At 35.5% G+C, this 14,831-nt stretch overlaps 1 protein-coding gene across 1 annotated transcript in view; it reads right to left on the bottom strand.

Annotated features, from left to right (window-relative positions):
• Positions 1 to 14,831, bottom strand: part of heatr1 (HEAT repeat containing 1) — a 68,616-nt gene that overhangs the window by 43,980 nt on the left and 9,805 nt on the right. The window contains exons 5-12 of the mRNA XM_039738141.1: positions 5,889 to 5,990; positions 4,931 to 5,071; positions 4,635 to 4,846; positions 4,248 to 4,378; positions 2,563 to 2,671; positions 1,787 to 1,891; positions 1,581 to 1,698; positions 783 to 890 (exon numbers count right to left, since the gene is read on the bottom strand). Of these exons, the coding sequence (XP_039594075.1) occupies positions 783 to 890; positions 1,581 to 1,698; positions 1,787 to 1,891; positions 2,563 to 2,671; positions 4,248 to 4,378; positions 4,635 to 4,846; positions 4,931 to 5,071; positions 5,889 to 5,990 (1,026 nt within the window). The remainder of the gene's footprint in view (positions 1 to 782; positions 891 to 1,580; positions 1,699 to 1,786; positions 1,892 to 2,562; positions 2,672 to 4,247; positions 4,379 to 4,634; positions 4,847 to 4,930; positions 5,072 to 5,888; positions 5,991 to 14,831) is intronic.

Here is a 14,831-nt window from a genome sequence, read left to right as displayed (position 1 = left end):
ATATAGTAAGGCAAAATAATCAAAATATGGGAAGTAAAGTGTGCACTAAATCTGAGGCTGAGGACTGCATCTTTCTAATATAAAATAAAGTTCACTGTTGGTAAATTCTGACAATAAGACAAGCTATCTAGTTATAAATACTGTAATCTCAGTTAATATTAAAGAAAATAGTTTAAAAGAAAATCTGTTGAATATCAGGGGTATCTGGTTCACTCATTTTAAATTTTAATAATAAAATAATATATCCTGCTACACTGTGGTGGGCTGGCGCCCTGCACAGGGTTTGTTTCCTGCCTAGTGCCCTGTGTTGGCTGGGATTGGCTCCAGCAGACCCCCGTAACCCTGTGTTAGGATATAGCGGGTTGGGAAATGACTGACTATATCCTGCTACAGGTGTTATTTTTGTCAACATAGCTCAGATCCATAAGTCAAGCACGTAACCTTTCAATGTATTTGAATAACAGCTCTAATTTGACTTCTTCTAATAACGACAAAGTAAAGATATCCAATAATATACAAAAAGAGAAGACTGATCATACTACCTGCAAATGCAGAAAACTAACAAAATGTATCTGTAAATTGTAACAAATACTGTAATAAAGCACCAAATATCTTAAAGGTTAGAATGACAGCAGCAAGTGTGTAATTAAGCCAGAAAATAATGAGCAAGAAATTACATTTTGTCAAAAAGATGACTGAATATGGAAAATTTGCAAGAATAAAGTAAGCCCATTCATTCACAAATATAAAACAAAACAGTTATTTTAGCTCTTTTATTGTACCTTTGAAGATGCAATTATTTCCTTGAGCTGTCTGGTGGCGAGATTCCTAACTGTAGACTGTGGATGATTTAAACTGAGGAGCAATGAAGTGTTCGAATCTGTCAAAATCTACAATTCAGGAGAAATAAGGTTAGCTTATTGCACATCACTGCACAGAATCATTTCATCAATCAAAAAAGAAACCTTCTGTAATGTAATAAATCACGTTTTCTTTGAACATATCCATTTAATTTGGTGTACATTTCTTCCAAGTGTTACATTCATTACCAGAAGATTTAGACAGTTCACCATAGAAAGACACAAAATGCAGTGATTTCAGCATGGCACTCTAATCCCACCAGTTAATGGAGTTTTATATGCCGCACACATTTGTTTGCAATGAACCTAAAAATATGTGATGTGGACAGAAGGAAAATGTAAATACATATTTCACAATATAAAGCTCACAATATTGCTTATACTTCTGCTTTTCATCTGGGTAATATCAAAATTATGCACAGAACAAGATTATAAAAATTTTATTTTGTAATATATTTCAACTGCTGCTGTGTGGTTCACAGCTCAAAATGTAGATGTGAAGTCTAATCATCATTTCTGTAACTTATTGACAATCCGTGTTCCTTTAATGATCAGCAAAAACAGAAAAAAATGGTACAAATCTGCTATATAAGTGGTGAAATGTTCATTCTCTTATAATGTATATTTCTTGGTACAATGCAGATGTATTTACAAGGCCCCCACAATGCCACACCAGCATGAACCAAAGATTCACAGAGGATTTTTTTTTTTTAAAAGTACCTTGTATTTTCCAGTACTCATGGATAGTGAAATAAAATGATGAAATAGTTCCTGTTCCTTTTTTCCATCAATGTCCTTTAAATATCCCTCTAGAACACTGTCAAGAGCTTTGGAATACCTAAGCAATACGAAATAAAAAAATATGAGGATAACAACAAAAAATTTCCACAATTTTTTTTATAAAATAAATAAACTTTTAACCTTACTTTGTCTCAACCAATCGGACAAATGGTTGAATCTTGTCATTAAGTTGAGTGGTACTTTTGTTTCCACTTTTTAAGCCAAATGATATGTATTCCTGGAGAAACACCCTAATAAAGATTGAAATTAATACACTAATAAAATATTTATTTATGTATTAAAAGTAATGTTTAAAATACAAACATTTATTATACAGTATTTCAGGAACTAAACTGGATTCTGTGAAGACGACAGTATTTTTAAAATAAATTAGCCCAAGACATCCTAAGCAAGTATTAGTATTTAAAATCCTGTACACAGAAAAGATAAATTTGCATTTTTATGTCAGGATGGCATTAGAAGCAATTGGTGCAATCAGGTGTAAAAGATAATATTTCTTTCAGTTAAATTTGAAGTTCAAGGTCCAAAGCTTTAACCACTACTGCACACTACCAACCAATAATAATAGCCATTGGTAAAAAAAATAAAATAAAAACAAATATCAAATACAGAAAAGTATTTATTTGGTTATATAGTACTTCTGATACACCCAAAAAAGCTGATGGTACTATAAGTGAGGCCCAATGCCTAACAATAGGTAATTAATCTGCAAACACAGCTAGTCGTATGTATAAAGGCAAAGAAATAAACCAAAAAAACAAAAACTGACTGCATTAAGTTACCTGGGAAGTGTGTTAGCTCACATTATTTATATACCCTGCAGACTGATTTATCAAAGCTTGTTAAGAAAAAAGAGAAAAATATTACATTTGCATGTGAAATGAACTTTAAACATACATACTTGGCAATTAAATGATCCAAATCATTCTCCAGTGTAAGATTGTGTAAAATGGAGTCTAAAATATCAGAAAAGGTAACATCTTCTGAAGAATCATCCTGAGGGATAGTCTCTGTAAATGAAAACCAAAGCATACATCATGTAGTGTGCCATTTAAAAACTAATGTATGTCATGTGCTTTCATTTAAATACCTAATCCACAATGAAAACAAACAAGCAAGCAAATGAGCCAACTAAAAGCAATCACAGCTAAAGCATTTCCTTGACAAAGGTTCCAAAAGAACTAACAAGCCCCCATAATACTCTGATGAAATGAATTGCAAAGGCATATTTTTCTTTATGGAGCATTTCAGTGTTCATCTTAATTACTTTGCTAAGGTCATAAAAATACTTTCCTCCAAAATCCCAAGACTTACTTCTCATGTTTTATTTAAATAAACTAGGGGGCTTTGCCCCCTGCTTGCTTCGCTCGCCAACCCCTAGACATTTCCCGGATCTGCCGCTTGTGACGAATCGTGCTGTGCTTTTGGATAAACACGAATATCAACTCTGTCTTTGATATCTCTGTCTTTCAAAACTATTGTTGCTGACAATTCGTCACATGTTGGTTTATTATATATGCAAGTGTGATCTTTTGGATTCATATAGAAATCCAAGAAAACTTCTTTGCCATGTTTTTCAGATAAATTTTGCATAAAATGCGATACTTTTGGACGTTTGGATTTGTATCAATTATTGGCTATACAATTTCTAATATGTCTGATCGTTTAACTCTTTCGATTCTATGTTGCATCGCTTCTTTGTTATCATAAATATAAACCTGACCGAATTGTGGCTTCTTTGAAATGAAACTTGTAGTAGCTCTAATAATTGCAAGACCACAGATTCTCATAGCATATAGTCCTGAATCGTGTAAATCTATGTTTTGAACACTGAATGATGCGAACATGAACAGATTATTATAGATTTGGATATTTTGCCTGTAGTGTTTGTGGATTTCACTTTCTCCAAATAACAAATCTTTTATTTCTCGCGGATACCCCACTTCATTGAGAAGAAACACGACTTTTCCCTGATGGCAACATGAATTAGACAATCTACAAGTCTCCGACTTAAAGTTTAAAGCCGAACAATATCTACACACTTCTGTCATATCAGCTATGTCCATATATTCAATCTCTTTTTGCTGTTCTGTTATTTCAGAGTAATAATTTCCATTTGTAGCACTAATGCGATCTTTACTATAAGTTTTTTGTGAATTCCGAATTTTAGTACTTTCATAATCTCTACCCTGCGCTGCATGTGTATTGTGCCAATGTTTTTGAACCTCTTTACGACCTTCTACTTTGTCTTCTACTCTTTGTCTTTATTTCCACCCCCACTTGGACCTGTTAGGTTTTCAATTCATCTCTTGGCATAAAGTCTCATCCTGCAGGACTTGAAATTATCTGTCTGAAAATGTCTTGTCCCAAGATTTTTTTTATATAATAAAGACATGTTTACATTTTACTAATCTGAGACAGCAACAGTAAACTTAAGTAAAATTAGTTCTAATTACCTCTTGTCTTGCAAGCAATAAATGTCACCAAAAACGCTATTAGTTATGTTGCATCTTTCATTATTGGGACTTATTCATTGTAAGAACTGAAGCCTCCGATTTTACAAAAATCTACAGATAACAAACATACCTTCTCCTGAGATGACAAATCTTATTATGTTTGGAAGGAGGTATGACAGCAGAGAAGTGCTATCATAGGATTCTGAAATACTCTGAAGAGTCGAGACTAAGTCAGGAACTGAGCACAGCAAAAAACATGATCTAAAACCAAAAAGATATTGCAGCACTGAAGTACAAAGAGACACAAATTGAAAACAACAAAAAAGTTGAATCACTATTTAAAAATAAGCATCAAAAACACATGAAAAACAATAAAAGAGAAAAAAAACAAAGAAATACAGAAGTCTTCTTCTAAAAAGAATAGTGTAATTATAAAGATTTGTATATGAGACACTACATTTACACAATGAAAGCTGCTTACACCATATAGCAAAGCAATTTGAAACTTTAGACTCACTTTGTATCCACTCTGTCTGTTTTCTGATTCTGAAGCAGAACAATAAGACATCCTATTCCTTCTTTTAGCAGAACTGGTAATTTTTTTAATGACTTGCTGATTTGAACCACTAGATTGTTTACTAAGGTCCCCTCCATCACAACTTTGATTGCCAGCTGACATATAATCATGTAAGTTGCAGCCTTATAATCTTCATGAGAAGACTTCAGACCCTGAGAACAGAATACTCTTAAGTGAATTATCATTGCTTAGGGGCTTGGAGAGAGGAAAATATAAAAACAGACAATGCTTTGTACCTTCTGTATGTATGGCAATAGCTTTGCAATTACTGTGTCCGTTATTTTTTCAGAGGCATCAAGAGCAGGAACAATTGTGGATGCATAAAAGGAGAAAAGGACTCTAAGCTGGGAATTGCTTCCAGTATGACCAGAATATGCCTAGGAAAAGAGCAAATACATGATATGTACCTTAATTTATTCTACAAATATGAGAATGGCTTTCCAATTATACTTCAAATCCACACACTCTTCAACAGCTATTTGATAATTATGATATTTATATAAATAAACACAATTTAATTAAATGCAAGATAAAAAAAATTGTACGGCTAAAATTATTTTGAGAACATATTAAGCCACACCAAGTTGAGAACAGTATAAATAATATTCTCAAAAATACATTAAATACTGCTAGAATATAACAAACACCTGCAAACAAACTTTACTATCTTTGCCATATATGTCTAGTAAACCTGATTATCTACTGCTAATACATATTTCAGGAATAACAGTGTATGTGTGAAAATAAAGTGCATGCAGACACCGTAACCCAAACCAACCAAATGTTATTTGCTCTCACACCACACCTATTTATTTGAATAGCCTCCTTACAAAAAGCATTTAACACAATACAGTTATCAACCCTAACTTGAACAGCATAATTTACTGCATCAAGAAAGTGAATCAAAAATGTTTAGACAACATACACAAATTAAGTACACTATACTGAAATAAATAGGAAATTACACCAAAATACAAAGATACACAGAAGAGGAAAATTAATGTTTGTTTTGTTTCTTTTCCAGAAAAGCTTATTTATAGTAAAGTATCTTGAATATAAGTAACTGGTTCATAAGATGGATGGAAGATTACAGAATTAAAAAAACAGGTAAAAAGGCTCATATATACAATATCTTAATTTACACAACAAAGAACTTAAATTATAAAACAACATTAAACACACAAAGACATATACCTTAATAGATTTGGTGATAAAGTTGCAGATAAAATCCATGAAACCTAAATCTTTGTAACAGTGCGTAATCAAAGTTCCTCTTGCCAAAGGGACACCATTTTTCTGCAAGAATTGCACACAAAAATCAAAGTGTTAAACTTTTTTGAAAGACAGCAGTATGATCCGACTTTTTATTGTCTGCGATAAACTGCTTTTAATTCAAGAATGGTAGATAAATATTAGTTTCTTTTTATTATATTATTTCCAAACCTAGTCAGCCTCAAAATATACACACAGTAACAATTTCAAGCAGACGATAGAGTTCACACCTGGAATCACAAGGAAATCTACATCTTCATCTAAAAAAGTCTGATATGTACAGTGTATGTTTGTAATATTCATCTACAAACCTCTCTGGTGTGCTTTTAGTTAAAAATGTCCTCCTTGTTCTAAGCAAAGGAGTAGTAACCAAACGCAGGCCTTTTTGTAAGGCTTACAAGAATATGCCACCCAATTTATTTTTTATGTTACTTGTCCTATATACTGTAGTGTGTAGTGAAGGCTTACAGTAGAAAAAAATGTATTCTTAATTTTTCAGCAGAGAACAGAGATAATGTTTGTGATAGAATAACAAGACAAGGCAACTTTTACTGTCATTCATCCACATGCTTAGTATTTTGGTTGAATGAAATTCTGTTCCTTATAGTCCCTGGTGCATAGGCAAGACAACGTACATTTAAGATACTCCATAACATTATCAAAACCAGTACAACAATACAATGCAACAAAACAAAAGATGCAGGACTATGAAGCTCAAACAATGCTCAATATCCATAGCCAAGTGCAGAGTGTAGAGTAATGGTACATATTGTAATTGGGGGGAGTGTTTTAGGGATATGGTAGTTTGGCATGTAGAAATTCAGAAGTCTGACGGCTTGGGGAAAGAAGTTATAGGACCTGGCTGTGCTGGTCCTAATGCTATGGTATCTTCTACCTGATGGCAGGAAGTCAAACAGTACATGTGACAGGTGAGAGACGTCTTTCATAATGGAGGAGGGTCTGTGCAGAGAGAGTGTCTGAAAAATGTCCTAGATCGAGGAGACAGAGACCCTTCAGCTGTCCTCACTACTCACTGCAGAATCTTGCGCTAATGGGCTTTGTGCTCCCAAACCACACAGTGACGCAGTTTGTTAGGATGCTCACCACAGTTCTTCTGTAAACGGTGGTACGAATGGGTTGTGGCATGCTGACTCTCTTCAGTTTCAGAAGAAAAAAAAGGCATTGCTGTGCCTTCTTGACAAAAGAGTTGGTGTTGATTGTCCAGGAGAGGTCCTCAGAAATATACAGACCAATCCCTCCTAACCCATTAACAGCTGTGTCCGGTGTACTTCCAAATGGGCTTAAAGTGGAGAAGGACAAACAAACTGTAATTGCCTTTACTACACCATTGGCACGTAGACTTATCTCACTCAACTGGAAGAATCCTAACTCTCCTTTTTTAAGTCAGTGGGTAACTGATGATTTTAGATTAAACTCTTAAAGCACTGAGGAAGCAGATTCTCTTCCCATTTCATTTTCTTCTCCATTTATCTTTATCCTCTTATTAAACTGTATCAATTTACTTATTTTTACTAGCTTTAAGTTTTACTCTATTGGCCATGCTCTCTTTCTCAGGGGTGGGGGTTGATTGATCTATTTGTATGGAATGACTACGATAAAATAAAAAAAAAAAAAAAAGGAAATATACAGATCAAGAAACTTGTCGCTACGGACTCTCTTCATAGCAGAGCCATTGATGAAAAGTGGGGAATAGGCCGAAGCCCTTACCCAGCTGGGACACCCTGAGCATGGAAGGACCAGGGGAGAGAGTATTTGCAAGACAGTTTCACCCCCCCAGCAAAGGGTAGCCTCCTTGGCTTGCAGCAGGGCCACGGGTTGTGAGCACAGAAGCTCAACCCTGTTGAGGCCCATGGCTACCACCAGGGACAGAATGGATATTTTCAGGGTCTTATTTGGCCACACTTCCTCCACACCCTGCAGTACAGCCGGAAGAAGCTCTTTGGGCACCTGGACTCCTTCCGGGTGCCCTATAGAAGGAGCCATTTATCACCACTCGATGGCCTTAGTTGGGAGGAAGAGGACGAAGCCTGAAGAGGAGTGGAGGCAGGAGGACTGGCTGCAAAAGGGACTGTGTTATGCTCTGTGGTTTGTGTGCTGTGGAAGACAACACTGTGAATAAACTGTGTGTTGTGTGCTAAACCTGTGTCCTGCTTGTCTGTGTTGGGGATAGGGTGGCTGTACACACCTTTCGGAATAACATCAGCCAATGTCCTCCTGAAATTGACAAGCATCTCTTTTGTCTTATCGACATTTAGAGACAGACTGGTGAGCAACACTGGACAGCTGTAAGCAATACTAGAAATGTCCATGAAACAAATCTCACATTATTGATGTTGCATAATTCACATATCAAGTCACCCAGCTGTAATGCTTACAATGTGCAAACCACATACATTTTTGGGAGGCTACTCCTCCGCATCGAGAGGAGTCAGATGAGGTGGCTTGGACATCTGATCAGGTTGCCTCCTGGACACCTCCATGGTGAGGTGTTCCGGGCACATCCAACCAGGAGGAGGCCCCGGGGAAGACCCAGGACACGGTGGAGGGACTATGTCTCCCGCCTGGCCTGGGAGTGCCTTGGGATTCTCCCAGAAGAGCTGGAAGAAGTGGCTGGGGAGAGGGAAGTCTGGACCTCTCTGCTTAACCCTATAACGCCGAGTGCAACGTTTTCGTAACATTTAATTAAAACGTATCTGGTGCAGAAATTATAAAGCTTTTGGAGCCGACGACGATATCAACGAAATCGTAGCACTTCACTAGTACAAATGCATACCGCTAGTGACGATTTTAGCAGCAACCTGCTTGAATAGGGGCACATGTTTTGACCGATTGCGCTTGAGGTTAGTGGTCGCTATGCTCAGTGCATTTTACGATAATTTTCAATCTAGTGAAGTTTTAGTGTTGATATTTTTTATATATGTTCATAAAACTGTAGTTTTTATGTCAAAGGTGTAATACGCATAAAAAACATTATATTTATTATATATTTCTGTTTTTCAAAACGTAATCGAATTCGTTACGTTCGTCTTTTGAATCGACGGTGACAAAAATTATCACAGCATGGATTGTGGTTTGTTTTATGAGAAACGGCGAATTTTATGACCTAGATGGAAGTGGTACAGACTCAGACAAGGAACCAGATGCTAATAAGGATGAAACTGGTAAATAAAATGTGTATTATATTTAAAAATTTTGATTTTACTATATAAAATTTTATTTATATTGCTATTCAAACTATTTTGATAACAATATTTATTTTATCCCATGATAGGAAGTGAATATACGCCCGAATATTTTGATTTGGATGAATTAGAAGACCTCGTAGTTAGTAATGATAATACTAGTGAAGATGAGTTAGAAACTTCAGTTGTTGAAGTTGAAGAATCAATTCCAATAACTACAAGTTCAAAGCCATCTACATCAAAAAAGCAAAGAATTCCTGTTTGGCGGCACATTTCTGGAGACGGTACAGCTAGACCTGTGCCTGAATGGTTAGGACAAATAGATTCTTCTGGGATACTAAAACGTCCTGTTGAATATTTTAGACATTTTTCTCAAGGATATCATTACTCATATTGTTGACCAATCAAATCTTTATGCAATCCAGCAAAATCCCAATAAACCTCTTGCACTGAGTAGCCAGGAACTTGAGCAATTTTTGGGTACACTGCTTGCTATGTCGATGGTGAAGCTCTCAAATTCACGTTTATATTGGAACAGCAAACTAAACTGTCCTATTGTATCGGAAGTGATAAGTAGAGATAGATGGGAAGATATAAAGTCCAAGATTCACTTCAATGATAATTCACAAATTCCCTTACCTAATGAGAAAACAGATAAATTATTCAAGATCCGGCCTTTGATAGACCATTTACAAAAAAGTTTCGGAAATACCAATGCCCCAAATGCTATGCGTGGATGAACAGATGGTTCCATTCAAAGGTAGATCAAGCATAAAATAATATACACCCAGCAAACCACTCAAGTGGGGATACAAATTGTTTGTTCTTTGGATGACAAAGGCATCATGTATGATTTTTTCATATATTCAGAGAAAATTAAACCGGTATTAGGAGAACCCGACTTGGGAGCTAGTTCAAATGTAGTACTGAAATTGGCCCAATCAATTCCTGTTGGATTGAACCATTTATTATATTTTGATAACTGGTTTACGTCACTTCCTTTGATGACAACTTTAGCAATGAAAAAAATATTTAGCTTGGGAACTGTTAGAATCAATCGCTTGCCTGGCATCCCACTAATCAAGGACAAAGATTTAATGAAAAGAGGCAAAGGGTCCCATCAAGAAGTGACTGCTCTAGTTGAAGATACTGAAGTACGTGTAGTGAAATGGGCAGATAATAGAGTTGTAAACCTTATGTCAACTTTTGCCTCGCAGAACCAAAGACCAACTGTGTTTATATGACAAAAGACAAAACAAACCATCACAATCGATTGCCCGCTATTGTGAAAACCTACAATCAGTTTATGGGAGGTGTTGATTTGATGGACTCGCTAATTGCACTGTACAGAATTACATCAGATCGAAAAAATATTATCACAAATTATTTTTCATTTTATAGATGTGACTGTTGTGAACTCTTGGCTACTTTATCGTAGAGACTGTGAGAGCCTTCAGTTACCAAAAAAAAAGATCCAAAGTCTGCAAGAGTTCAAAATGAGCATCACAAGCTCTTCTTCTTGAAGGAAAAGTAATAGACCAACAAAAAGAGGCAGACCTTCTACTAGCTCTACTGATGTTGAGTTTGCTAACAAAAAGAGAAGAGGTCCTGCCACCAAAAGTATCCCTGGAAGAGATACCCGTTTGGATGGTCTTCACCATTACCCTGAGGTCACAAACAGAGGAAGATGCAAAAATGTAAATTGCAAGAGTGCACCAGTATTTGTCTGCAGCAAATGCAAAGTTCATCTTTGTATCACAAAAGAAAAAAATTGTTTTGTTCAATTTCACACTAACTAAAATTATAAACAAATACATTTTGTATTATATTTTATAAATAAAATAAGTTTTCAGTTTGTTTTTTTAAAGTTCACACCATTAATACTGTAATAAGCAATCTCAATGCACGTAGAAAACCTAGGAAATACGGCATAAACTCCAATAATCTAATTAAAATCACTATTTTAGAGGAACAATGTATTAAAACTATAAAACAGATCAGATTAAACAAAAATATACACAGAGCGCTAATAATAATAATTTAGTTCCTATTCCAAATAACAATAACGCATATAGTACTCATCTCTGCACCTCCGAAACATTAAATATGGCACTATTAAATGTTAGAGCTTTAACTAACAAAACGTTTTTATCAACGATCTTATTAGTGATAAAAATAGATCTTATTGCACTAAATTAAACTTGGTTGAATTCAGATGCCGCGTCAGTTTTAATTGAATCTGCGCCTCCGGATTACAGTTTTACTCATTCAAACCGCCAGGGAAAAAGGGGGGGCGGATTGGCTAACATTTACTCGAGCCGATTAAAATGTAAAGATGTCAGTTTTGGTAAGTTCAAGTCCTTTGAGTATCTCGCGTTGTTATTCATGGAGATTCTCAAGTTCTAATACTATCCGTGTATAGACCTCCTAAATATAACGCGTCGTTTTTTGAGGAATTCTCTGACTTAATGTCAATTTTAATTACTAACTATGACACACTCCTAATAGTTGGCGACTTTAATTTTCATATAGATAATCAGTGTGATCTAAAAGTAAAAGAATTTATGAACCTCCTGGATTCTTTTGATTTGAGACAACTCATAAATCAGCCTACACATAAAGCAGGTCATACATTAGACTTAGTGATTACTAAAGGACTGAAAGTTGATATAAAACAGATCATTGATATTGGTCTATCAGACCATTTTCTTCTACTTTTTAATATAGAAATAATGATAAAAAACACTCATGAGAAGCATATTGTTAAAAAACGCTTCTTTGATTCGCAGCAGCTTTAAAACTTACAAACATTTTAAGCAATCAGTCCGTTTATAGTGCCAGCTATAATAGCGAGGACAATGTAAATAGTAAGGTGGAAAGATTTAATTCTAAAGTGAGAGCTGCTGTTGACATAGTTGCACCTGAAAAGACAGTGAAAAAATCTTCTAGCATTGGTATACCATGGAAGACCCAAAGAGTGTCTGATTTAAAGAGAACATGCCGTAGAGCTGAGCGTCAATGGAGGAAGAGTAAACTTACTATCCACCACGAAATATTAAAAGTCAAAATAACAGAATACAATAACACTGTCCGTCTTGAGAGACGCTGCTATTTCTCTAATATTATAAATAACAATGCTAGTAATCCTAGAGTCTTATTTTCAACAATTGATCGCCTACTAAACCCAGGTAGCTCAAAGGAATGCCTCCTAAGTGCTTCCAGTGAAACCTGTGAGGCTGTCGCTGTATTCTTCAATCAAAAAATTAATGATATTAGAAATAACATAGTATATCTCCCCAACACTAAGGATCCCCTAAACCCCAACATCCTGTTATAAACAAATTAAACTCTTTCACTAGGATAGATTTACCTGATTTACAAAAATAATATCTCAATTAAAACCCTCCACCTGCGCCCTTGACCCGATACCAACAAGGTTTTTCAAAGAAGTATCAGGCGTGCTAATTGATAATGTTCTTGACATAGTAAATTGTCACTAGATACTGGGGTCTTCCCAGACTGTCTTAAGACTGCTGTAGTTAAACCCCTACTTAAGAAACATAATCTTGACCCTCGCTCTTGAAAATTTTAGACCCATCTCTAACTTGCCCTTCTTAAGTAAAGTTCTAGAGAAGGCAGTCATTATGCAGTTAAATGACCACCTAAATAAACATGCTATTCTTGATAAATTTCAGTCAGGTTTTAGAACAAATCACAGCACAGAAACTGCACTCGTTAAAGTAGTAAATGACTTGCGGTAAATGCAGACAGAGGCCATTTATCTGTTCTCATCCTCTTAGATCTGAGTGCTGCATTTGACACCATTGATCACAACATTCTTAGAAATCGCCTTAGTCAATGGGTGGGCCTCTCTGGCAGTGTCTTAAATTGGTTTGAATCCTACCTGACAGGGAGAAAATATTTTGTTAGTTGTGGGAATTACAACTCAAGACACATGATATCCAATATGGTGTTCCACAAGGCTCTATCCTGGGTCCGCTGTTATTCTCAATCTACATGCTTCCGTTAGGTCAGATTATCTCAGGGCACAACGTGAGCTACCACAGCTATGCTGATGACACACAGCTGTACTTATCAATAGCACCTGATGACCCGATTCTATTGATTCACTAACACAATGTCTGACTAGTATCTCAGAATGGATGAATAGTAATTTTCTCAAGTTAAATAAAGAGAAAACTGAAATTTTAGTGATCAGCAATAATGGATACAATGAGGCTATTAGAAATAAACTGGATACATTAGGATTAAAAGTCAAGACGGAGGTAAAAAGCTTAGGGGTGATTGTTGACTGTAATCTGAATTTTAAATCACATATTAATCAGATCATTAGGACAGCATTTTTCACTTAAGAAACATAAGTAAAGTTAGACCTCTTTATCACTGAAAGATGCTGAGAAATTAGTTCACGCGCTTGTTTTCAGTCGACTAGATTACTGTAACGCACTCCTCTCAGGACTACCCAAAAAGATATAAATCGCTTGCAACTAGTGCAGAATGCAGCTGCTAGAATCCTAACTAGGAAAAGAAAATCAGAACACATTACTCCAGTTTTGATGTCACTACACTGGTTACCTGTGTCATTCAGAATTGACTTTAAAATTCTGCTTATGGTTTATAAAGCCTTAAATAATCTCCCCCATCTTATATATCGGAATGTCTGACACCTTATATTCCAAATCGTAACCTCAGATCCTCAAATGAGTGTCTCCTTAGAATTCCAAGAACAAAACTTAAAAGAAGTGGTGAGGCGGCCTTCTGCTGTTATGCACCTAAAATCTGGAATAGCCTGCCAATAGGAATTCGCCAGGCTGATACAGTAGAGCACTTTAAAACACTGCTGAAAACACATTACTTTAACATGGCCTTTTATAACTTCATTTTAATCGTAATTTAACTTAATCCTGATACTCTGTATGTTCAATTCATCATAACAACTATTCATGGTGGCTCTAAAATCGGTACTGACCCCTACTCTCTTTCTGTTTCTTTTTCCGTTTCTTTGTGGTGGTGGCCTGCGCCACCTCCACCTACTCAAAGCTTCATGATGCTCCAACAATGATGGACGGATTAAAAGGAAGAAGTCTACGTGACCATCATCATCATCAAGCCCTTCCGTGAGAACCCTAAATCCAAAGAGGACTGTTTCATTTATGTTAGGTAGAATGCCCAGAGGGGACTGGGCGGTATCATGGTCTGGAATCCCTACAGATTTTATTTTTTCTCCAGCCGTCTGGAGTTTTTGTTTTTCTGTCCCCTGGCCATTGAACCTTACTCTTATTCGATGTTAATGTTGATTTATTTTTTTATAATTATGTCTTTCATTTTTCTATTCTTTAATATGTAAAGCACTTTGAGCTACTGTTTGTATGAAAATGTGCTATATAAATAAATGTTGTTGTTGTTGTTTTTATTTAATAATAAAATAAGATGAAAAATAACATAGAAATGAAGGTGCATTTTTTATTCTTGTATTATCAATCCATGGACGAATGTGACAATTTGGTTACATTTAAAAAACATTGCAAATTTTATGTTTTTTTTAATATATTTTGGTTGTTATATATATTGACAACTATGAAAGTAAAGAATAAAAACAAAAACATTTTTTTTTCCTAAAATTAAAAATTCAGGCGTTATA

Source organism: Polypterus senegalus, chromosome 16, assembly GCF_016835505.1.
Source record: "Polypterus senegalus isolate Bchr_013 chromosome 16, ASM1683550v1, whole genome shotgun sequence".
NCBI lineage: Eukaryota > Metazoa > Chordata > Cladistia > Polypteriformes > Polypteridae > Polypterus > Polypterus senegalus.
This window is presented reverse-complemented; position numbering and strand designations above follow the sequence as displayed.